The 26,325-nt window shown below is 41.5% G+C and overlaps 1 protein-coding gene and 1 long non-coding RNA gene across 9 annotated transcripts in view; both read left to right on the top strand.

Moving 5' to 3' along the window:
- Positions 1-26,325, top strand: part of LOC131245756 (uncharacterized) — a 51,987-nt gene that overhangs the window by 19,064 nt on the left and 6,598 nt on the right. For 6 of the 8 annotated variants that reach the window (XR_009170975.1, XR_009170973.1, XR_009170971.1 and 3 more), the window contains exons 2-13: positions 4,329-4,383; positions 4,479-4,637; positions 5,547-5,699; positions 5,876-5,992; positions 6,101-6,185; positions 7,656-7,764; positions 7,901-7,968; positions 8,101-8,226; positions 8,309-9,423; positions 11,703-11,906; positions 12,013-12,073; positions 17,087-17,200. Coding sequence is in view for 2 of the 8 variants with exons in the window: in XM_058245433.1 (XP_058101416.1) it covers positions 4,528-4,637; positions 5,547-5,699; positions 5,876-5,992; positions 6,101-6,185; positions 7,656-7,764; positions 7,901-7,968; positions 8,101-8,226; positions 8,309-9,423; positions 11,703-11,906; positions 12,013-12,073; positions 17,087-17,200 (2,262 nt within the window). In the remaining 6 variants the exon portion in view is untranslated. Of the gene's footprint in view, positions 1-4,328; positions 4,384-4,458; positions 4,638-5,546; positions 5,700-5,875; positions 5,993-6,100; positions 6,186-7,655; positions 7,765-7,900; positions 7,969-8,100; positions 8,227-8,308; positions 9,424-11,702; positions 11,907-12,012; positions 12,074-17,086; positions 17,201-26,325 lie in introns of all 8 variants that reach the window. The other 2 variants (XR_009170972.1, XR_009170974.1) reach the window with 2 other exon arrangements.
- LOC131245757 (uncharacterized) lies at positions 21,637-23,649 on the top strand. Its single transcript, XR_009170976.1, has 2 exons — positions 21,637-22,150; positions 22,245-23,649. It is a non-coding gene; the product is annotated as an uncharacterized LOC131245757 (long non-coding RNA).

Raw genomic sequence — 26,325 nt, 5'->3', positions numbered from 1 at the left:
TGGCTGAAGCCATTAAGAGTGATTCAGGAGGAATTGAATCTGAAAGGTTTTGGGCCCCAACTGTCATCTTCCAGCATCAATAAGATCGAATGGTGGTCCGAGGTAGTTTTGGGAAGAGCCACCTGAGACGCTGAGGGAAAAGCCTCCAGCCAATCGGTAGACAAAAGGAATCTGTCGTGCCTGGATTGGATGGGATGAAGACACCCTTAGTCCAGATGAACCTGGCCCCTGAGAGGGGAAGATCGACCAGTTCGTGGGATTGGATCCAGTTGGAGAAGTCCTCCATAGTTGAAGAAACTCTTCTCTACCTAGAATGCTCCTCTGCGAATCCGATAACATTAAAATCGCCTACAAAGCAACACGGGCCTGAGAAGGATTGTTTAGTAGAAGTCAGCTCATCCCAAAATGCTGGTCTAAAAGAGTCCAATGTAGGACCGTAAACCACCGAGATCAGACAAGAGAAGCAAGAAAACTTATCTTATAGAGTAATTGAAACCGAGAAGTCACCAATAGAGGAGGACTGAAGATCCCATTTGGAAGATTTCCAGGCTATAATAATGCCGCCAAAATTTCCTAAGGCGTTGAGGGTGACACACTTAGCGTCCTTTGCATTCCACAGAGAAGCCAAAAGAGAGTCTTTGAATAAAGGAACCTTAGTTTCCTGAAGGCAAATAATGTCCGGATTTCTGCGGCTAATTGAGTCTTTAATCAGGCACCTCTTCTGTTTGGAGCCCACCCCCCTCACATTCCAAGAAAAGGATTCTCATTGGGGCATCGGTCTTCCTTGGGATCCATCTTCCTTGCCTCATTGTGGAGGCCGACAAAAGGCCTGTGCTTGGTTGTAGCCTCTGAAGTTCCCGATTGCTGGTGGTCCTTGGGATGGGTCTCGTCGGAGTGTGATGAGGGGGCAGGGGTCTTCCTCTGTTTTCGATACTTTAAAAGAGGGCGATGCAGTCTTCAGGTTTATCCCTAAACGTTAGTCCGAGCAACCTACCAATGCGTCCCACAGCATCTCTAATCCATTTCTTGTTTTGTAGGGAGTCGATCTTTTCATCCCTACTTTTGTCTCCAACTGTAATCATATCTGAGGGTTCCTGTTGCTGATGGGAGAAGTCAGCACACATCTGCAGGGGTTCGGCAACAATCACATTGTCATGGAGATCTTCCTGGAAAAGGGTGATGGGCCCCATATCTGCCCAGTCTCGAGATTGTGGATGGAGTTGGAAGGGGATGATAATGCTTGAGAATCAGAGAATCGGCTGTTGGCGTCCTCGGTTCTGGAGGCAACTTCACCCATAACATAGGAGGAATGCATCCTGTGTATTTGAAGGGAAGAGGGCTGAAGCAGGGCTTGCGAAATTGCTGAGGGTTGATTGAGTGGGTTATCAGGGAGAGAGATGGTTTTAGGAATCGGAAGGAGAGGATGGGATTCGGGAATGGGACAGGCTGGTTTTAGATATGAGTGATGACCGAGGGCCCAAGAAGAATCCAGACCTGAATTCTGGGCAAGGCCCGCACGTGATTCTATTCTCACAGAAGCTGAAGGAGAGGTAATGTGTTGAGAATCGGATACGATTTCCGAAGATCTGGCATAGGACGCGTCTTCTAGAGATCTCTCCACGTGTCGGCATCCTGTGTAGAGAGTGCCATAAGACCTTGGGCGTCTCAAGAGGTTATGATGGGAGTGGATACGTGTCGTGCTTGGAGCCGCGCACGATGGCTTCTCCGTCAAAACATTAATTGAAGGACTCTCTACTCGAGGCGATGATTTTGAAAATGAGGCACGTGTAGGCTTAACCGGCATCAGGGGCTGACGCAAAGCGTCTCGAGATTCTTGGGTGTCAGAGGCCGGCGGCGAATTGTCTAGTATTGTGCCACCTGTCTTCAACGACTCAGGTTGAGGCTCTATCTACGATGGGGCCAAGGATTTTGACAGAGGCCACGCCCGGAGGTCCGCGAGAGTATGGGTTTTGTGCTCCTTCACTGTTCTTCTCTTACTGAACCTGAGCCGGAGGCGGAGTTTCTTTCACCCTCCATAGATCTCCCCACCCGAAATACACCATATCGGGCATCTCTGCCTACAACGGGAGGAAAATTTGATGATTGTCAATGTTAACTGACAAATTTGGGGGGGGGGGGGGGGGTGGGGTATGGGAAAGCCCTTCTTTCTTCTCATTTGAACTTTGATAACACCGAGTACTTCCCCCAGCTTCATAGCTTCGTCTTCGAATTGAGCTCGAGAAGGGAGCCTATGCATTTCGCGGCCGAGATAAAGAAGTCATCGTTCCAACATTCTAGAGGGATGCCCCAAATGAGGACTCACATATTCCATCCCAAAGAGGGAGTAATCTTCCTAGGACATGACTCTTGCCACCAGCCCTTCCGAATGAAGGTGGCCTGCCATGGTCAACATTTCATGATTGATCCCCAGGCATACCTTTACCCACAAATCGTTGTAGCCTATGGGTTTGATAATGTAATTGCCGGGGTGGAAGCCTGTGCATTCTTTAATCCAGTCTTTGACTTGTGAGAGCGTTGCTCCATCTGTTGTGATAATCACCACAGTATCCTGAAGCTCAGCTCTAGCTTGATTGAAACTATTCTGGTTGACCGGGATGGTGAAATCCTAATGTACTTCGTAATGGTTCTCTTTGGCTTTAACGAACGGGGCATTATCTACGCTATTGGATTGAGATTGGATTTGAGGATGCTCCAAGGGGGACGATTTATGAAGGAGAACAGCATCTCTAAAAGAGAGATCGTCCGAGCGCGTGGAAAGGGGGATCGGAGAGTGAGAAGAAGGTTGCTTAAGGGGCTCAGAACTGGCTGTCTTATGGTTCTGGTCTCTGTGTTTCGGTCCAAATCTCGCACGTTGGACGAGCATCGGAACATCACCATATTTGACTCTGTGGAGCATTTCGATTGCTCTGGCAAGCTCTGATTCAGAGCTCATTCTGACCAGAGCGAAGCCTCGATAACAACTGCTCTCCCAATCTCTTGGCATAACAACGTCCATGACCGCGCCTGCTCGCCCGAAAACCCTAGAAATGTTTATAGGGAGCCAACCATCCGGGTATCCCCTAACGAATAATGTAGGATAGGAATATCTACTCCTTCCCGCGGATGAAGACGATGAGATGCGCTTCGGATGGGAAACCTGGTTCCACTCGTTACCCCCATGGCCTTCCAGGTCTTCGTTGTCTTCGTCATCTGGAGTACACGTAACAACTACTGCTTTACCTCTGAGAGATACGTCTTTACCTCGCCCCGCCCTGGATACTGCCGGGCGATGATCGTTTTTATCATACCTTGACGATCGTTTTTTTCAACTCAGGGAGTTGAAGGAATGAAACCAACCATTTTCCCAATGTTTCCCCATGTTTTCCAAAAAGTGCGATAAATTATGCGATACAAACAATATATCCCATTCGATAACTGATACGTATCTGTATCCCAAGGGTGCGATACATAACGCGATACCGATATTTCGAACATTGTGTATTAGGGAGTGGGTACCTTAGTTGGCTGTTTGTTTTTTCCTTTTCTTTTGGCTTTTCCTTTCTGTTTCTTTTTTTTTTTTTTAAAAAATAATAATTTGTTTTTCCCTTTGCCTTTGTGGCTTCGATAAACTCAGTATCTTTCAAAAAATAAAATAAATAAAAGGTCAGGGGGGGGGTGTGGTTTCAGGCTAGTATGTGAGGACTCCAACAAGGCAGAGGTCTGAGCGCTGGTGACTGTTGGCTTAAATCAGATGATCGCCTGATTACCATGTGGTGATAAGGCGATTCAACTGATGCTGTAAGATGGATGACCTCTTCAGGATTGTATCATTGAAGGTGATCCAATTGGATCTTATAAATTTGGGGGATTTGTAGGTCCATTCTTGTTTCCTGCTCTCATATATGTAATGAAGCTGATGTGTTTGCAAAAGATGGTGGGGATCCTTGAGTGTTGGGACAGCTTACAGCTAAGCTATGGTATGTTGTAATATATATATTTTTTAATCTCTGTCTTTCTTTTTTCTCATTAATAAAACCCAAGTTGATGGGGAAAAAAATGCTGGTTTCTTTGCTGGAATAGATGGAAAATTTAACAATTAGTTGTTCTTCGGTTTCCTTTCTTGGTTTGGTTCAGTTGTTAACAATAGTTATATTATTTTAGTTATAAAGTCATCCATGATTGGAAATGCTTCTGTAGTATTTTTGATTTGTTGTTCACTCTGCTGCCCAGTGGAACTTTTGGATTTGTTCACTCTGCTGCCCAATGAGAATGATAAGTGTCAAATAATTACTTCGTTTTATTTATGTTTTTCCTCCCCTTTTGAGCAGATTGATGATGAATCTTGTTGGTGGTATATATAACTGAAGAACTATTAAGTTTGAGGTATGCATTGTGATTTGACCAGAGCTCAGAATTTTCTTTCTTAATGTTTTATTACATGTTCGATTGGAACTACAGAAGTGAATCATATAATTCAGGATCATCATGGCGATGCTATTGGTTGGAGCATGAGGTTTTCACATAGAAATGACTCACTCTTGGTTAGATGATGTGAATGTGCCTTCAACATCAAGTTCGCACTCTAGTTCTCAGCATGCAGTTCTTCAATTTTCATCCCCTTCTTCCTTGAGGCATGGGTGAGGATCATTGCACCATTCTTTGTGAAGTTTGTCAATATTAATTTTCCCTAATGCGACTTCCTTGTTTGAGGAGTTGGTTTTTATCTGAACATTCTTTTATGGTTGCCGGTTTTCATGTGATGTTTATGTTTGCAGTGTTTGTTGTAGTGCTGATTATTTATTGAATACTGAGAATCTCGGCAAAATTTTCTGTTATGGCATGATGATCGAAGACCTGTTTATGGTGATGCATTTAGTTTGATATTTGAGTGAACTTTATTTTTGGGTTCCTTTAATTTCAGGACCTTCTAAATTTCAAATATATGCAGTGAATCCTGATCATTAACCTTTTCATACATTCATGCCATTAGAATTTGGTAGATGGAGAGGCTTGGTAGACACAAGTGCATCAATTTCAGGGATTTTATACATGGATCGTCACACGGAACATAAACCTACTGATCATCTACCTTTTCACACGTCCGGCTAATCTTTTTGACGAACCAGGATTCTCAATGCTGATCCAAATAGCTTGCTTGGGCAAGATTATGATGATGATTTTTACTCGCTGTTCTAGTGTGTTGATGGTCATGCTGTTCTGGTGTAATATTTTGGGGACATTGTGCATTTACAATGCATTGAAACTATATTCTTAATCCTTATGAAAAACAGCATAATGATTCTGGCATCCAAGCTGCAATTAACATGCTTATATCTGCAAGTTGATTCTGCCTACATGCCGCACCATCCATAATTTCTTTGCAGTCATCACTGAATAACTGAATGTTGACCATTGTGTCTTGACTTTTTGGATCACTGAGCCATGCTGATCCTTTTCAACCTCAGTCACCAAATTTTTTCCTTTTCCTTTTTTGATTAACTTCTTTATATTTATTCTTATATTCATTGATATTTCACTGATGCCAGTGGAGGCAATGTCTACCGCTTGTTAGCATTGAGGGAGATCACTCCTCGAGCGAAACATTCAAAAAGGCTGTGGGGAGAAGCTTCTAAAAGGGCTGTTGATTGCTTTGGGCCCAAATGTGAATCAACAGATGCAAGACATGGTCTCATTACATGGTAAGTGTCTCCCTCTTCTGAACACACTATTTCTCTTGCAGTTATCTCGCTTTGATTTTACTTATGGCTTCACACTGGTTCATTAAAAAAATGGGACTAGTGTAGAGAAACTAAGGTTGGTTTCTTCTGGAGTGTCTGTAATTGTCTTTTAAATAAAACAATTATCATTATTTCAGGGTGGAAGCAGAGTCATTACGGCATTTATCTGCGAAGTATTCTCCTCTTGTTCCTCCTCCACGGTCAACTATTGCTGCAGCATTTAGTCCTGATGGGAAGACCCTTGCATCTACGCAGTAAGTTGACGCCTCCTTTCTTTGTTTTCATTGATGCCAAGAGGTTCCTTCTTATAATGATCGTGTCCTGCTACTTTGTTTGACTGTGTCCTGCTACTTTGTTTGCAGTGGTGACCACACTGTTAAGATAATTGATTGCCGAACTGGAAGCTGTTTAAAGGTGTTGAGTGGCCATCGACGGACACCATGGGTGGTATGCCTGCAGTTGCAATTATGCATCAGAACTCGCTGTTGATGCATTTTCTCATTATTTAACTCTTTATTAGAAAACAATCCCTAGTCTGGATGAACTGTTGCCATGTCCCTTTGGGGGCGTTTGGATCATAAGTTACTTAAGATAAGCTACTTATGCCTTAAGTAGCTTATCTTGATTTCTACTTATTAAACTGAAATGATTAAGTAACTTTAAATAAAAAAAACTACTTATAATTGATCATAAACCAAACTTACTTATCTCAAATAAGTTACTTATCTACTGCTGCAAGTAGAAAAACTAACTTATTTGGTGTATCCAAACGGGCCCTTTATGTCTTTTGCTGGATGTTTTGGTCAGAGATAATACCATGTGTCTAGGAAGTCTCATATTTGCATTAATTTCTTTAAAAAAAGAAGGAAAAAAAAAACACAGTTCTTCTCTTGGCCTTGTTCCTATTACTAGTTATTCTGCCATGTCTTTCTTTCCAAAAGGGGGATCCTGCTTCTAACCAGCAGAATCAATGCGATCCTTAGATGGCACTATGTCCCAGGAGGTGAGGGTGTTGGTGATTAGGGACCCTCTTGAATTCAGGTTTGGACATGACCTACTTGAAAGCCATAAATTGGATCTTCCACCAGAATATCACTGCCATCAAAGATTTTGCAATTCGTTCCTTTCCAAGCTCCCCATAAAACTGCATAAGGAATCATCTCGTTCTTCTAGAAATCAATCGAGAAAGTTTTTGCAACTTCTCCCATCTACTCGAGATTCTGGGGCTGTTCTTGTCATTAAGAGGTCAGAACTCCTGCTTTTGATGATCATATTATGCTTCAGTGGGTCCACTTTCATTTGGAGTTGATAACGGAGGATGTCGCTCCTTGTCACTGCCATTTGAAGTTTACAGTTGTGACAATCTCCAGTCCAGAACCCTCTACAGGGTTTACCTCAAAAATTTATAGATTTTTCTCCAGTTACTAAACTATATTTTTATTCTAATGGTGAATGGCATATGTATGATGTATCTCCTATATTTATGATCTTTCAAATCCCTGTTTTATGATCTGCTGCAACCATTTGGGCTTTCATTTTTGTTAATCTCCCTTATTTATGAACAACTGTTTATGTGTGTTCATGTGTGTGTTTGTGTCCCTCAGTTAACAAACCTGATCTTTTTCCACTTCATTTATTGTGGATACCCCATGTGTCCCTTGCCCCATAGTTAATAAACCTGATCAGTTCCCCCTCCATTTATAGTGCATAACCTATTAATCAATCCTTCAAACGAGCCATTTCTGGTGTGTGGCTGTGTAAGCATGCACATGCGTATGCAGGGGGCATGCGTGTAAACCTGATCTATTCCCCCTTTATTTATATTGCATAACTTATTAATCAATACTTCAAACGGGCTTTTCGGTGAAAACACTCCCATCTGTCCTATGTGATATTCTCTTAATGAATCATCTGCAGGTCAGGTTCCATCCTGTACATTCACAAATACTTGCAAGTGGAAGCTTGGATCAGGAAGTTCGCTTGTGGGATGCAAATACTGCAGAGTGTATAGGATCGCGTGATTTTTGTAAGTCTCTTGCCCTTCACCCTATCTGACATTTCAAACATGGTAGCAACAATCTCATATGTATTGCATGAGTTTAACTTGTTTGTTTTGCATTTCATTGGCATATCTAATTGTCTTTAATTTTCTTCACAAGCAGATCGTCCTATTGCTTCTATTGCTTTTCATGCCCAAGGGGAACTCCTCGCTGTAGCCTCAGGTCACAAGGTAATTTCATATTTAGGAATCTCACAGGATCCTTTGAATTATTTTATTTTATTTTACTACTTATTATAGTTGAGGTTTTTGGACTTGGGGTCTTGTGGTTTTCTAAACTTGACATTCGTAATCCTGTCTTAGCTGTATATATGGAACTACGACAAGAAACGAGAGGCACCCTCGCCAACCATTGTACTGAAGACACGGCGTTCACTGAGGGCTGTGCATTTTCATCCACACGGTGCCCCATTTCTTTTGACAGCCGAGGTCGAATGGTTTCAAGGTTCACTTTTCATTGACCATTTGCCTTTTCCTACGTACAAAATCTAATTTAGATGGCTGGTTTCAGGTAAACGATCTTGATTCTCCAGATTGTCCAATGACACTAGCAACATCTCTTGGTTACTTGCGTTATCCTGTTCCTACCCCTGCTGTATGTTTTGCAAATGATCATACTTGTGCCCATCCAAATTTGGAAGCTAAAGTGCCATCCACGTCTTTCCCTTACTTTCTCTGGCCTACATTTGTAAAACATGGAGGGATACAGCATGGAAATAGAGCCATTGGTTCGACCAATGGTCAGCAAAATGCAGAATTCTCTGTTTCAGCTAACCACCAAACGGATTCAAATATACGGAGCCAAAATACTTATTCAGTGTCCCCTTTGGAGATGTCCCCGGTGATACCTTCTGACTCAAGTACTGCGACAGAAGATGTAACTGCTAATGGTTTTCTGAGCGAAATGGAAAATGCAGTTTCTATGAGTCGAGTTCAGCGTTCTCTCAGTATAGCAGAGAAATCAGATGATGCCAGCAATACTGTACCACCCAATTTTCAATCTAATGGAGCAACTCCCCAGATGCCCATTAGGAGTGTTGAGGCTACTTCTGGCATCCAGCTATCACAGCTTTCTGGAAATACTCTTCAAATGCTCTTAAGAAGTGTGGACATTGGACAACTTCCTCAGTTTTCTTTTGGTGATCAAGGATGTTGGGAACTACCCTTCTTGCAAGGGTGGTTATTGGGCCAAAGCCATGCTGGCTTGCATCCATCTATACCTCATAATGATGGACCTCAAGAAAATTTGCCTGGAATTCGAGCATCTGATATCCTGTCATCGCGCATTCCAGAGGCTTCATTGGCTTCTTCAGCTATGGAAACGGGTTTTAGCCAATCTAGGGTCACTGGACGATCTGGTTCCCGACATCGTTCACGCACTCGTTTGATGGCACCTGCAGGATCTGGGGATGTTGCTGCTAATAACATTGCAAACATTGAAAGTGATCCTCAACCTGGTGTTCATAGAATTGAAGATGAACTTGCTACGTCACTGGCTGCTGCTGCTGCTGCAGAATTACCTTGCACAGTGAAGTTAAGAATATGGCCACACAATGTACAAGATCCTTGTTCGCCGCTCGATGCAGACAAATGCCGCTTAACTGTACCTCATGCTGTCCTTTGTAGGTATAAGCCATTTTTTCATGATTAAAAATCATTGCTTCTCATTAGTTGAGGGATGGAGGGATGAAGGGAGGCAGAGATTTCTATGGTGTCGTGCACATGATGGTTGGATTGGCCTGATTTTTGGGGCACCCATTTACATGGTGGGGCGATCTGCTGGGCAGGTTGGATGCCAAGGTTCTAACTAGTGCCTAATTGCCACCTGTCCAACAGGTTGACCTGACCTTGAAGATGGCCTGATCCACTCATCAAGTAGGCCACATGTATCAAAGTGGCTGTTGTTCATTTTTTTCTTTTGTGTTGCCCACATGCTGTTGGATCTGCCTGATTTATTTATCTGGTGTTCTTCATGGTGGGGCCAATGGATTGCCAACTGCAACATGCCAAAGCGTTTATTGACACATGGGATGGCTAACCGCTGATCCAGGCTGTCCAGTCTTTCATACCCCCAGAGGCAAACCATGGTTCTAAGATCACACCAATCTGATGACCTTAGCCATTCGATCAATGCTGATATCACGAAATGGACTGTAGGTTCAATTTTCATCTTGAAACATGTATACAATAGGCCTCACCGTAGATTGCGTATAATTCCAAAGGTGCATTTTGGTATGCTAACATCCCATTTATCGCTTCAAAAAAAAATGGATGGCTGTTACAAAATGGCCTGAATTCAATAGGGTTAGGATTATCTGATCAGTGGGGTTTTTGCACCGTGGCTTGCCCCCAGTGGTTTGAATGAATGGACCGGTCTGTATATGCGACCGGCTGTCACAGATGTTAATTAAAAGCGCTGGGAGGGTTGCCAATCCTCCCATGAAGGCAGGGTTGGTGTCCCACATGTCAGTTAAAAAGCTTTGGGGGCGTTGGTAATGTCCCAGGAATGTGATTAAAAATGAAAGCCTCAGGTCGAAGGTCCTATTTAAGTCCTCTTTGTAATTAAGAACACCATGCTTCACTTCAATAGAAACTCCATATAGAATTGATGTGCCTGCCAGCCCAAGTCTGAGTAAAGGAGTAGGTGTGGGTGGTCTTATATAAAGCTTTTTGTGAAGTAACCATGAAATTCAAATATGATTAGAAAAATAGAATCCATAAAGCTGAACCCAAGAACCCAAATTGTTGGGATGGGTCCTTGAAATGATCATATACAGGTACGTCGTCCATCAATGTGTAACTTGCCAAGTCTGAGTAAAGGAGTAGGTGTGGGTGGTCTTATATAAAGCTTTTTGTGAAGTAACCAAGAAATTCAAATATGATTAGAAAAATAGAATCCATAAAGCTGAACCCAAGAACCCAAATTGTTGGGATGGGTCCTTGAAATGATCATATACAGGTACGTCGTCCATCCATGTGTAACTTGCCAAGTCTGAGTAGAGGAGTAGGTGTGGGTGGTCTTATATAAAGCTTTTTGTGAAGTAACCATGAAATTCAAATATGATTAGAAAAATAGAATCCATAAAGCTGAACCCAAGAACCCAAATTGTTGGGATGGGTCCTTGAAATGATCATATACAGGTACGTCGTCCATCAATGTGTAACTTGCCAAGCTGTGCACAAGTTGTGTGCTGTAGGTGTGAAAATCAGGCTAATCCAGTCACTAGATGCTGACGCTTGTACCTTGAATTAGACCATTTGTTTCGATGATGTGGCCAGTCCAATGAGTGGATCTCATGATTTTCATGACTTGTGATCTTCATGTGACACTTGTGGGAAAGATGGGGGTGTATGTGGAAGTTTGCATACAAACCCTGTCACACGTATGGTCAGATACAATTGGTTGACTGCTACATTATGGTCTAATTGGCAGATTATTGCTGATGTGATGATGTCGAATCCTCCCAAGAGCAGATCCCTACCATAGTACCATTAAAATCACCTGGCACAAAAAGCAGGTTGATCCATTCATTAAGTGGGCTACACAGTAGAAAACAATGGGCAGCCGCAATCTGATCCAAACTTGTGGCCACCTGATGATCGGATCGGCCTTAGTTTTTCACCAAGTGGTGTTCCTGGTGGGGTCAGCCTTTTGGATAGGTTAGATGTCGGACACACATGACTGTTGGGTATAATGTGCTAGTCAAACTGTAATTTTGCGGTTCAACTATTTGTATTTGAGTATATAAAATTTAATCTAGTAAACAATCAAGATCTATCTGCAGTTCTGCACATCTGGTGTCCATCAATTTTGTTAGATATTTTAAATTCTGCTGTCACTATGTTATGGTGGGTGACATAAGCAATCTCTTTTAATATTAATGCATGTTTTTCTATGATGGCAGTGAAATGGGTGCCCATTTTTCGCCATGTGGGAGATTCTTAGCGGCCTGTGTTGCATGTGTGCTTCCTCACATGGAAGCTGAGCCTGGGTTACAGTCACAGGTGCAACATGATGTCACAGGGTTTTCATCTTCACCAACACGGCACCCGATATCAGCTCACCAAGTCATCTATGAGCTACGGATTTATTCCCTAGAGAACGCAACGTAAGGCTTCAGACCTCTTGCTTGTTCACATCACGTCTACAAACCCTTTTCTGGTAAAGCAGTGTTTCATATGTTCATGATAATTTGATGTTCTTTGCATCTACAGCTTTGGTTTGGTGCTTGCATCAAGGGCAATCAGAGCTGCTCATTGTTTGACTTCCATTCAGGTTAGTTACTTTTTGAAGATTCTCCCGTCTCCTCATATCTATCAGTCCCCTTTTATTTTTGGATATATCTTGACCAAGAAGTATTTACAGTCTTATCTACCTGTTATTAAACCTTTAAAATCACTGTCATGTGGATCTCTTTGTAATTGTGTGTATATTCAGCAACGTGCAAGGCAGAACTCTGCTCAAGTCTATCAGGTTTATGTCTTTATTAGCTAGAATTTTTTGTTCCACCATCCAAGATGTGTGCATTTCTTTGGATAATTGAACTACAGATCTTTTGAAGCCAGGGGGAATTGTAACAAGGAGGAAACAGTTAAGATAGATAACGTAGTTCAAAATTATAGATGAAGGTTATGCATGCAAACTTTTAGTAAATACAGGGAACCAGATAATTGAACTGTGCAAAATCGTGGAAGATGGCTAGAGGAATTGGAAATCCTCTTAAGAAGGAAGTACAACCACCACTAAACAGGAAGAGATGTCAGTACAAGAGATCAAGGTCTTCCAAACACGTGGGGGGACCTCAAGAAGAGCTAAAAGTTCAGTTTGCTGAAGCATGAGATATTTTTCCAAATGAGAGCCTTAAACATGATGGGGATGTTGTTACATGTCATTACTATGAGATCCACATTTTGCACGTTTTTAGAAGTCTTTTTCTTGGCAAGTCCCAGGTTTGGTACCTATCACAAAAATTTCTCTCCCATGTAAGTGTCCTCTACGCAGGTGAAATGAGTCGGATTTCCTAAAACGTATCTCTTGCCAAGCAGGTTCACTCTTTCTATGTGACGAATTATTTTTTAGGGCTCGTTTCTTGCCATGCAGCTTCAAAATGCCAAAAGCACTTGAGGGGACTGCCTGCCGACACATTTTATTTTTAATTTTTTGAAAAGTGAGAATATTATTAGAAGGGACCGAAAAGAGAACAACACAAAGGAAAAAGAAACAAAGAAAAAAGACAAAAAACAGAAAAGAAACCTAAAAATAAAAATAAAATACAACAGCAACCCCCTGGCTGAGCACAACAAAAACAAGAGAAACAAAACTAGGAAACAACAACAGCCCCACCGCAGAGACTGAGGGACCCCTAAATGAGCTTGCCAAAGCTAAGGAGCCCAATCCCTAAACAACGCGAGAACTTTTGAGAGCACCCCAATGGAGGAGGAGTGCTGATTCCTAAAGCATCGGTTGTTCCTTTCAGCCCACACAACCCATCAGAAGATGATCCTCCACTTTGAGTCAGTACTCTGAAAGATTTGTGATTATGCAGTGCATCTGAAAAATCATTATATATTAAAGGTAGCAAACTTAACACTTAGCTGACAATGGAAGCAGTGTCCTTGAACATTTGAAGTAATTGGAGATCTTGCAATCCTTGATGAATATAATGGTTTTCTCCAACTCATTGACTCCTTGACCTTTTGACAAGACCTTAAGTTTTCAGTTTTCTGTAAGGCTTTTGGACTATATTTAAGCTTCATGGCAAATGAACTTTTCAAGGCTCTTTCCATATTAGAGTTCTGGCCCATAGTTGTTCAAAGTGCGAGGAGGGGAAGCAGGAGTGGGTTTGGACGGGGGGCTAGGAAACATCTTGTTGAAAAATTTAGCCAATGTAAATGCCTAGGAAGTGGGTGCTGGAGCACGAGCCTAATACATGAGTGTATGCAATTTAGTTCTGGCTGCATGAAAGGCAGAAGGTGAATGTATGCTATAGGACTAGCACTAGTCTAGCTAAGTCATTCCGAATCCTCTCATGTTTGATGAATAACCATCATTGTTGACCAATCAAAGTTGTCACTCTCTTTAAAGTGCTGAACAGTTCTAACATGTGCCCTGCAATCCTTTTGTTTGGCTAAATCTTTCCATTTGCTTAAGTAGGATGCATGCGAGTATTATTGCAACGAGTCGAAAGAAAAAGAGCTTAGTATTGTAGCTAGAACTCTGAATCCTGAATGTAAACCTCCTCTAAGTGGGTTATTATGTTTGTACTTTGTAGGTGTGTCCAAATGTCAAGGAGTCATCTCTCTTATCTGTGGGAGAAGATTCTTGTCCTACGGTCTGTGGTCAGAGAATTCATTCCAGCCATGTTGTGCCATAAAGGTCATTATGTAAAGGTAACGGTGGCAACCGTTACACGTTTCGGGGTCGTAAAGGCCGTGAGGGCCGTTATGGAAAAATGATCCGTAAAGGCCATTACAACCCTCGTAACGGCCCTTTACGTCTCCCGTAAAGGCTGTAGAGGCCCCGTAGTGGTCTACTACGGGGGCCAATATCGGTTTTCCGTTTTTTTTTTTTTTTTTTTTTCAATCAAAAAGAGAGACTGTAACAGCTGTTACACCCTGCATAGTAAAGGTAATGGTGGTGGCTGTTACGGCCACCGTTACTGTTACCAAGTATCTTTAAGGTAACAGTGGTGGCCGTTACGGCCACCGTTACTGTTACGGAACACCTTTGCCAGACATGGGTCTGGTTCCCCATATTTTATTTTTCTTCCCTTTAGCTTCTGCTTAGGTTTCTCTGTTTTTTCTTCTTCTTCTTCTTCTTCTCTTTCTCTTTTTCTGTGTATAGCTTTTCGTTCTTGTGGGGGTCTTTCCCTGCTCTTTGTAGCACTTTTTCCCTTTTAATAAATTCTCATCTTTCAAAAAAAAAGAAGCTTAAACATTGTGAATCCACAGTAATGGCTTTGAATCTGATTTACATGATTACTTGTCTAGAAACTCAGATTTTAGGGATGTGCAGCATGCTCATTTTTTCAATAGTTGACAGAATTTACTAAATATCAAGGAAAATTTGAAATTAAAAATTAAGGAAGAATGTTGAAGGAGGGGCAGAGATTGCCCAGTACAAAGAGATGTCCAGCTAAACCTTCCCTGGCATGAGCATCCACCACCTCATTAGCCTGATGAGGAATATGATTAAAAATGCATTTGGAATGCCAGCCACAACCCATAACCATATGCTTGTCAGCCTCCATGAACCTTGATTCTTCCTCGATATCCACAAATTTAACTGAATTATCGAAATGACGAACTTCCTCTAAAGCGAGGAACTAAAAATATCGAGTCCTCTAAAACTGCTCATTGTCTACGCAAGTCTTTCACACCATTTTTTGATTGGTAAGTAATTCTTTATTAAAGGAGAGGGCCCAAAGGGTGAAGGCACATTACAAAATAAGCGCATTACAGAGAAGAACTGACCAATGAGATGCAGCAGAACCTGAATCAATTGGGTCAAGACCTGAGGCAGTCTTTTACATCTTTTGGTTTGGTAGGAGTGTCAGTTTTAATCACCCCTTGCTATTTTGAACCACTCCACCAATACGAGGACTTTGCAGGCAAGGGTTTTTATGAAGGGGAATTGGAACCTCCTGGAATAATTTCTTCATGGAACACCCAAAATAATGTCAAAGGTGCAAGATCCATCAGTCAACAGCATCTTACTGGTGTCAAAACATGAGTAAATGACATAGTCACAAAATGCCTTCACAGCACCATTACAAGACACTGCTTTGTTATCAAGCACCATTGTGAGACTGGATCGCAAGTTTGCAACACCACTGCTGCTAGTACAGAAGCACCATCGTGCAGCATACTTGATCAAGACTTCCATGCTGCACTGGAGATAACTTCCATAGTTGTAATCAGTGTACCTAATTGCCAGTCCCCTACGTTTTCTGTTCGAAATCGTGCTGATACCGATTATGGTCATTTGATCTGGATCACTAGTCTTACCAACCAGAATTATGGTTATTTATTCAAACTCTTGATTAAGATGTAATGTAAATTTGTATTTAGAATGTCAATGTAGAGATTTTTAAACTTTGGTATGTGTAAGATTTTTATACTTAAAGTACATGCACTGGAGACTACCGCCATAGTCACAATCAATTTACCTAATTGCCAGACCCCTGCATTTTTTGTTCCAAATCATTCCCCGATCCAGATTATGGACATTTCAATCTGGATCACTATTTTTGCCAACTAGAACTATGGTTATATACACTTAGTGTTGATTAAGTCGTAATGTAAATTTTTATCTAGAATGTAGACATTTTATACTTTGGTATGTGCAACAGCATGCATATAATATAACGCTATGCGTATGGGATCTACAATAATAACATTCACCATTTAATGTATAAATTGCAATATCAAGTTTGGATAAAGCTATATTGCATATGCTTGAGTATGCACTGGTGTGATCCCATGATCCTACCATTGTAACATGTACTGGAGGAAGCAGTGGTCATCTTACCAGGTTCCTGTACCTCATACTGGAGTGACCCCAATCCTAGTAACTTAAGTCATGATTGTAGTCCCTCCCCACACTGTCATGATCAACAGAGCATATTCCTGCTTCCTTGTTATGGTTTACTAGCTATTGTCCTTGATATCACCGTTGGTTTTGCATTAATAGTAACCCTTCCTATCCCGTTGCTGGGTTGAAGGGGGAAATATCTCTTTCAGTTCAACATCATTTAACAATGCAAAACATTGATTATGCACACAATCTCTCTCTCTCTCTCTCTCTCTCTCTCTCTCCCCCCCCCCCTCCCTCCAAAAAAAAAAAAAAAAAAAATGATTATGCACAATCTCTCTCCCCCAAAAAAAAAAACAAAAAAAAACCATTGATTATGTACTCAATTATAATGCGGAAAGTGAGACGTCTCAGATAGAGATACATTTTTCCTCATTAAGGCTTTTAGTTTTGAGTCATGGGATCTTTCTTTCTGATACAAGATGAAAGAGCTCCAGGACATTATTCTTGAAAATTGTAGTAATGGCAGAAATTACAAAATCACAAATTATTCTCTGCTCCTGAAATGGCTCTGAGCCAGACACAACCTTAATAACAAGACCTCCTATTCATCAAAATCTTAATGCCATATTGGCTCAACTGTAAGTATTATGAGGTTCTTGTTGAAATTTTATGTTTTTAATTGCTTAAATGTTGGAATTTTATGCGTTATTGCAGACCTTTATTGAGTTTGTGCTTCAACCTTTGTTTCTGCAGTTCTCACCCACATCTGAGCACATACTATTGGCATATGGTCGGCGACATAATTCCCTTCTTAGAAGCATCGTTCTTGATGGAGAGACGACAATACCCGTTTACACAATTTTGGAGGTATGAGTCCATGATGCTCATAATGTCAAAACTTGTCTTGGCCCATCTTGTTTTCAGAATTCTGACTTGAGATATTTCTATTAATGTACATTTATATTGAATGATCTCCTTCTTCTACTTAAAGTATGTTTTTTCCCTTATATTTTTGAAAGGTTATGATTTTATTGAATAAAGAAGGCCAAAACGGGCAAAAGAATTACAAAAAAAAAAACCTACAAAGCAGCCCAAGAAGATGAAGAAAGAGAATTTTCCAAAACTAAAGAGTTCAAGGCCTAACCTATAACATATAGCTTGGCCCGTCTAAAGACTTCTGCAACAACCCCACTGTGGTTGCAAAAATATTGGTTGTCCCCCACCCCCACTCACACAAAAGGCCCAAAGGCCAGCTAATAATGGCCTTCTCCAAACTTTCCTCCCTCTTTCCTATACCCCACACCCGTGCCAAGGGAGTAAGAACCTCTCAATCAACTCTGACATTACCCACGAAACACCAAAGAACCCAAGATTTTATCCCAAAACTCACTTGTGAAGGGGGCAGTGCATGAAAGGATGGTTGATTGGCTCCTCATTCCGCAAACAAGGGGGGCAAACATTGGTGATTATCTACTTCTTCTTTCACAGATTATCCAAGTTGTACCAAAGCGGTTACGTTTCAGCTGTAACGGCCTATATGTACTGGTAACAGCCAAGGCCGTTACACGATACGGGGTCAAACAGCCTGATCGAAAAATTGAGCCCATAACGGCCGTTACAACTTAGTATAATGGCTCTGAGCTGTTATGCATAGTAACGATAGAAGAAAATAAAAAAGTTAAAAAAAAAAAAAAAAAAACCTCTTCTTCTTCTTTTATTGCGGTGCCACGGTAGGGGTGCCGCTCTTCTTCTTCTGCTGCTGCTGGTGTGCTACTCTCTCTCTCTCTCTCTTCTTCTTCTTCTTCTTCTTCTTCTTCTTCTTCACCTACTAGAGGCTACAGCTGGGCTGCCCTCTCTCCCTCTCGTTCTTTCTCTTTTTGTGTACATGGCTCTTTCCGAGCCAAGTTTTTTTTTTTTTTTTTTTTAAATATTTTTTTCCTTTACTCTGGCGGCATATGATGATAAGTGCGCTTGCACGTTAGTGGTTGTTTCCCTGACCGTGGGGCCCACCTTGATGCATGTGTTGTATATCCACACCGTCTGTCTGTTTTGCCAGCTCATTTTAGGGCATGGTCCCAAAAGTGAGGCAAATCCAAATCTCAGGTGGACCACACCACAGGAAAATAATGTTAATTGAATGTTGCCATTAAAAACTTCCTATGGCCCACTGTGATGTTTATTTGTCATCCAACCAATTGATAAGGTCATGTAAACCTAGATGAAGGGAAAACACAAATAGCAGCTTGATCTAAAACATTTTTGGTCCCAATAAGTTTTTAAGGGTGGGAATTCAATCCCCATTGTGTGGTCCACCTGAGATTTGGATTTGCCTCATTTTTTGGACTATGCCTTAAAATGAGTTGGCAAAACAGATGGACGACATGGATATACAACACTCATGTTAAGGTGGGCCCCACGTTCAGGGTCTCACCCACTAGTGGTCCACCTGAGATTTGGATCTGCCTTATTTTTGGGAACATGGCCTAAAATGAGTTGGCAAAACGGATGAACGTCATGGATATACAACACATTCATTGAGGTGGGCCACACGTTCCAGGCCCTAAAAAATTGTACATGGGGCATATATGAACTCAAAATTAGCCAATTAAATTATAGGATCGTTGTTGCTAAGTCACAATCTCAAAATCAAATTGTTTGAATGATTTTAACAATTAATTTGCAAACACTTGTTTTTTTTTTTTTTGTTTTTTTTTTTTAATTATTTTTTATTTTAATGGGACCATTTGATATTTTTCCTTCTTCACCATTCAATAAATGTCCATTGATCCATTAGTGGGATAAGTGCGAATAGATTGCATAAATTTGAGGCTGATTTGGGGCATGGAGTTGTCTGCCAAATGGCCCCAAATTGATGACATTGTTCACCCGAATTTAATTTCAATTTTTTTCTTAGGATTTATTGGGGGGAAATGATACCAAATTGTTAGGTATAGGAATTACACGACACAAAAGTCTTTGGAATCTATGTTAAAATAAAATGTACGCGAATCGCGAGATATGGAATACTACACCAATACTGTAAATAATAGTAAAACTTGCAAACGTGAGATGTTTTGGTATTACATAAATTTAACATTGATATTATATAGTTAGAAAACTAGATATAGAAGTTTTACATTCAATCCTAGGTTGTTAGGTTCATAAATTTATCAGACAAACCGATACAACACTCTCACCAAGGAGTGAACCTTCACACCAACAAAAACATATTCAAAACAAAAAATAAATACATATTTGAAATATTTAGATTATTCTAGATTTTTGGATTATTTTTTTTTCAAATTTTTTTGAGCAAAATAAAATAAAATGAAATTATAATAAAATAAAAACAAAGGATTGATACGGGTGTAAGGGTCGTTATGGCCCCCTTTTATGCTGTTACGCCAATACGGGTGATGGTTATGACCACCGTTACCGATATAGAACATCTTAAGATTATTCACCCATAAGCACCTTCTTCCTACCCACTAGCCATGCTAACGTCGCAACTTTAGGGGAGGGGTGCCTGTAAGACCAAAGAAAGGAGGTGTGCACTTTTTCGTTGCTAGGAGAAGACCTACAGAGCAACCCATAAAAGGATCAAACTAGGAATTGCCCATACTATTTAGTGAAACAAACCATAGAATCTGAAGACGAATTAGTGGTAATGATGCCTAAGAGCTACTTCGACCAGCCAATGAACCTTTTCTCATCCTATTCCAAAAGATTCCTTCAACATGGAGGTATCTAAACCACTCTGTTATCTAAGGCCAAGGAGCAATAAGCAATAGGAATATCCATAGTCGGGGATAGAGTCATAGACTAGCTAACATCAGGGAATCATCATGTAGAGCTCCCTACCACACATCATCTCAAAATCTGTTTTTTTTTTTTTTATAAAAACCATCACCCTATGAGAATCCTGTCCCTTGAACCTGATGCTTAGCTTGGTGATCCCCTTCCACAATTTCATAGCCTTATACAAAGAAAATTCCTTTGTCCACCAACCCCCCTCCATTACTCCATGCTTGTAACTTCCTTCTAAGGTTGCTCTCCTCCATGGCAAATCTCCAATGCCATTTGCCCAAGAGTGCATCGTTCATCACTTCAAACTTCTTAATGCCTGTATCCCTTTCACCATATTTTTAACATACTAATTCACATTTCATCAAGTGGAACTTGTCCTTTTCTTCATCCCTTTGCCATAAGAAAGTGCATCTCATCCTCTCCAGCTTCTCCAAAACTTCCTTTGGGCACCTAAAGAGGCACAAGAAGTACAACGGAGGGCTTGCAAGCCTCAATTGTGTCAATCCGCCTAAGGAGAGATGCTGACGCTTCTGTGCAGGTAACTCCCTTTCCACTTTCTCAATCACCCCTTCCCAAGCCCCAAATATGATGAAGGGCCATGCTCTACCTTGCATCCAAAACCTTTGCAAGCTCTTGAACCTCCTCTATTATGATGCCGATACTCAACATTTCACTTTCGAGAATGTTCACCTCGAGAGCCGACACTACCTCAAAGCAGCGAATGGCCTTTCTCAAATTGTCCACCTTGGAAGCTTCAACATAGAAAAATAAGAGAGTATCAACAACGAATTATAGGTGGGAAATTTGGAAATCTCCTCTATCCACCTTGAAACAACTCAAGAGACCTGCTTTGAACCCCATTTCTAGCATCTTGCTTAAAGAATCCACAACCACCACGAACAAGAATGGCGATAGTGGATCCCCCTGCCTGGACCTCTCAAGGATTTAGAAAACCCTTTGGGCAACCCATTGAATAGAATAGAGAACATGACTGACCTAATACATACTTGGATCCACTCCCTCCATATTGAACCACAACCAATTCGAACCAACATGTAATTCGAGAAGTCCCACTCAACATGATTGTATGCCTTTTTCTATGTCAAACTTACAAACAATACCTTTTTTGCCTCCCTTGTAACGAGCATCGATGCACTCATGGGCGGTCAATGTACCATCCAGAATTTGTTTTCCTTCAACAAAAGCGCCTTGAACTTTAGCTCAGGATTGATTGAAATTTGATGGCCAACATTTTTTACTAGGATTTTATAAGGAGCTCCTATCAGGCTTATGGGTCTAAAATCCTTTCCCTCATTCTTTGACACTAAAGCAATGAACGAGGCACCCATCTCAGTCGAAAGCCAACTATGATAAATTCAACCACATCCTTTCTCACCAAGTCCCAAAATACCTCGAAGAACCCTAAGGGGAAGCCATCCATCCTTGATGCCGTGTCCCTCCCCATAGAATTCATTGTTGCCTTTATCTCCTGACTTTCAAGGGCATTCACCTCTACGACGGGATCAATGGGAAAACTCGACTATCCGGCTTCAGCCTATCCCACCCTTCCCAGAGAGAAGATCTTTTTAGAATTTAACAATAGTGTCGCAACTTTCAATTTCTCCTCCAACCTTACCCCCTTTACCACTACACTATTAATCTTATTATTTCTCGCCCAAACACTAGCTATCCTGTGGAAAAGCTTTGTCCTCCTATTTCTCTCCTTAAGCCATGTGGCTCTAGATCACTGCCTCCATTTGATTTCCTCTTCTTTTAGGCAATTTTTTTACTCAAGCGAAAGAGAATTCTTCTTAGCTTTCTCCTCCTTCAAGAGCTCTATCCGCTCTTCCTTGAGATCAAGTGCCCGAATTTCACTGAGATTATCTTCCAATTCCACATCCTAGCCTCCAAGTAGCAAGCACCTCCTTTCTCCACCTATTGAGTTTGCCTCTGGGAAGCTTTAATCTTTGGAATAATACAAATCTGGGATGACCTTCCACCACGAATGAGGTCTGCCACTCCCTCATCAACTTGGTGAAGCCATCCATTTTAAGCCACAATAACTTAAATCTAAACGGCCTAAGGCCCCAATCATCCGAATGAGGTCTGCCACTCCCTCATCAACTTGGTGAAGCCATCCATTTTAAGCCACAATAACTTAAATCTAAACGGCCTAAGGCCCCAATCATCCTCTTCTACCTCCAACAAAAGCGGGCAATGGTTAGAAGTAGGACTCAGAAGGCCATGCTGCCTCACGAGGGGGAACTTGTCCACCCAACACAGGGACACCAAGAACCTCTATAGCTTTGACCTAACATTCTTTTCTTGCCCATTGGACCAAGTAAACCTTACATCTCCGATCAGCAAATCAACGAGCTCATTCCTTTGCACCAACTCGGAGAATTCCCTTATGCTATGGGTGACGCAACCCCATAGATTTTTTGAAGGAGAACCTGATGACATTAAAGTCTTCTCCTATGCCACCACAAAAGCCCCCATCTCCTACCACCAGCATTCAACTCTTCCCATAGAAGACCCCTTTGACTTGGAATGTTCGGGCCATACACTATTGTGAAAACCCACCGAAACCCCAAGGCCACATCCTTGAAAAGGACCGAGACAAAGAACTAGCTGCACCACCAACCATCCCTCACCCAGACATTGGTGTTCCAGATCACTGGCATACCACACCTTTCACATCGACAACATTCAACACCACCCAAATATTTCATTCTCACACCCCATAGATCGTCAACAATCTTCTGATTCATGGGATGCATCTTAGCCTCTTACAACGTAACGATGTGTGCCTTATAATGCCTGCACACATCCCTAATTTGTGCTATTTTCTGAGGGTAGCCTAACCCCCTTATATTCCATCTTATAATCTTCACCAACCACCCTCTCTTCTCTCTCTCCTTTTCCTCACTTCTAGATGTGGATCCTACCTTGTAGTTAATTGACTGACAAGGCCTTTCAGGTCCCTGCTCCCTTTTGTTACCTTGAGACTTTCGGTCTGTTTGGAAGCCCGGGCCTTCTAGTAACCCCTCTCTTCAACGAACTTTAACAGAGCTAAATAATCTTCCTCACAATCCCCAAATGTCACCCCAATCAGCCTCCCACATGCCCCACTGCATCCCTTACCCAGCGCATACCTTTTGCCATTGGAATGTCACTCCCCTCCCTCTGGTTCAGAAGCCATATGTTTCACCTATTGAATGAGATGTGGGAGCTTTTACTTCAATCCTGTAAGCATTTCATATTCTCCCTATCCATTATGAGAAAAATGATATTGTTTTTTGTAAGGTTAAATGGTTATGCTAAGGAGGGATGAGAAGGGTATGCAAACTTCTACAGTTACCGACGGGGATTTGTAAAGCTAACATGAAATTGATGGGTTGCTGTTATGATGATGGTGATGCTAATGACCATAGAGTTCCCATGAGCACTTTGGGCACACATCTGAATTATTTTCTCCTTTTTGGGTGGGGAATTGCTTCTTTTTTCTTTTTTTTTTTAATAAAAAAGTTAGAGGTTCAAAGCATCAAAGAAAAAGTAGAAAGGGACTATGAAAATGATGATGGGAAATTATCTAATACAAAGTAGAAGAATCCCACTAGCTACATTGTAAAGCATCTAATGAGCACTCCACAACATTATTGGCTCTATAGGCCATTTAGCCATCGACCACGTAGCCTCGCGGAACACGTGATTTGAGGAAAGATCTTTGAAGGGCCTGTTATTAGTTCTAGCCAAATCAACCATATGATGGACAAGAGAACCATCTGCCATGACACCCTTTTCTTCCTTCCCTTCAGAACACAATGTGATGCAGGACAATTAAGCACTTGCTCTAAAAGCTTGAACTGATAGAGTATGGCGAATCAATTCCTTTATCTCATAGCACATGCCCTACATCCCATTGGTTAGGACCTCGGCCGAATTCCCCTTATGGGCTCCACATCACATGGGTTCTGCCTCATACAGGTGGGGCCCGCCTCACACGGGCTGCCCACCCCGTGTGCCCCTGCATCCCACAGGCCACCCCACTCGAGCCCTGTGTGAAAATGCCTCTGCATTATAATGCCATATAGAGGACAAATCCCGGATTTGACAAGTGATGGCCGAATTGACTTCTAAATTCTAATAGTGCGAAGAAGCTTTCCCACACTTTCCTAGAGGAGCAATGCAGGAAGAGATGATCCACATTTTCCTAATCTTGTAAACACAAGATGCCCCGTGGGAATTATCATCTACCTTTTCCTAAATTTCTCTAGTGTTAGGATCTTGTTTTATCCCACTAACCACCCAAACTAAGCCACCACCCGAGGGGGTCCTGGGTGCATCCAAATGTGATGGATTTCTTCTCAAGAGGCGGATTTCCGAAATAACTCCATTATGACATCTTCACTCCTCGTCAATAAGATCTCTTTTGAACGTAGGATTCCACACTGTTTATTCCTCCACCCTCCTGATGCACTGAGCTATAGAAGCATCTCCTCCCATGCTGCCTGATATTAAGTGTGAAAAATCCATGCTGAAAGGCCTCTCCCCACAGTCTATCTTCACAAAATCTTGATACGAGATCCATCTACAGGAGTGAATGAGATTTCCTCTCTAAAAGAATTAGTACTTTTAAGACAATGTGACTCCCTTCTTAATGTTTGAAGTTCCATAAGAGGATGATAAATCCCACTTTCCTCACCACACTTGCAAGCCAAAAACTTATTCTATAAACCGTCCTTTTCCTCCCCAAACCTCCACGACCACTTAGCTGGAAGAGCTACATTAAAGAATTTCAGCAATCTTATGTTGAGACCACCTTTCTCCTTTGGTTTGCAGACCTCGGTCTAGTTGACGAGATGTTCTTCTTTCCTTTTGCACCACTCTATATGAATTCCCTTGAGCCCTTTCAATTCCCTCTACAATGCTGGTGGGCCAATGAAATAGCAACATGAAGTGTCATATAGAGAGCCGCTTTGATCAACGTAATTCAACCCTGAAATATAAGTGCTTACTTTTCCATCTCGATAATATCCCTCGAAGGGGTTGTTTGGGGTGATGGATTTGGAGAAGGGACTTGTGAAATCTATCGATTTCAAATCTGCCCCGTTTGTTTTTTGTTTGGGGTTTGTCAAGTTTATGGATTTCCCAAATCCACACTCTACACCCATGGATTTGGGCGCAAATCCAAATCCCCCAAAAAACTAAGGACTCTGCAAATCCACAAAATGAGAGGCTTGCTGAAAAGCAAGAAAAGTTATTTCGTTGTAATAAATGCTCCAAATCCAATGCAAATCCATGAATTTGATGAGTTCATATATATATATATATATATCCCAAAGTGTCAAATCAATGGAAAAAAAATTCTCTATTTCCTTTCTTTTCCCTCGGATCCCATGTATCCAAAGCTTACCTTTCTTGCTCCCAAACATCTCTTCATTGTCTTTATTTTCATTATCGCTAAGCCACACCTCTAGAAGCTCACTCTTGTAAATGTTAATTTTTCTGACCCTATACCACTTGAAAGCAGACTATCTTGGGTGTGTGTGTGTGTGTGTGTTTATATATATATATATATATATATATATATATATTGAAACAATGATGGAATTTCATAAACAAAGGCCGAAGTGAAACACTGTACGAAAAAACAAAAATACAAATGTACAAGCAAAACCCTATCAAAACCCCCAGCACAAATTAAGAATTCGACGCTTCCACCCACTCCTTTACATTGAGGATCACCTTCCTCAGAACATCTATTACTGTACCCTTTCTATTTCTAAAACACCTATCATTCCTTTCCCACCTTAAAGCCCAAAGAACCGCTAACAAGCTTAGCCTCCATACCCTTTTCCCCAATTTCCCTATTCCCCCACCATGCCAAGAAAGAAAAAATTCCCCTATCGACCTCAGAAACACCCAATCAACCTCAAATTGCCGAAGAAGCTGAGTCCACACCTCCCTTTCGAAGAGGCAATGAATAAAGAGGTGATCTACCGATTCGGCATCTTTGTAGCACAAAAGGCAAACATTTGGAAGGATCATATTATCTTACGCAGGTTATCCATTGTCAATACTCTGTTCCTCCCTAGTCCCTACAAGCCATCCGAAAACCGCCACCTTCAAAGGAGCACCGTATCGCCATAGCAAAAAAGTTGGAGCTATTCCATCGGAACCAT

Source organism: Magnolia sinica, chromosome 5, assembly GCF_029962835.1.
Source record: "Magnolia sinica isolate HGM2019 chromosome 5, MsV1, whole genome shotgun sequence".
NCBI lineage: Eukaryota > Viridiplantae > Streptophyta > Magnoliopsida > Magnoliales > Magnoliaceae > Magnolia > Magnolia sinica.
The sequence above is the reverse complement of the archived record's forward strand: the minus strand, read 5'-3'. Positions and strand labels throughout refer to the sequence as shown.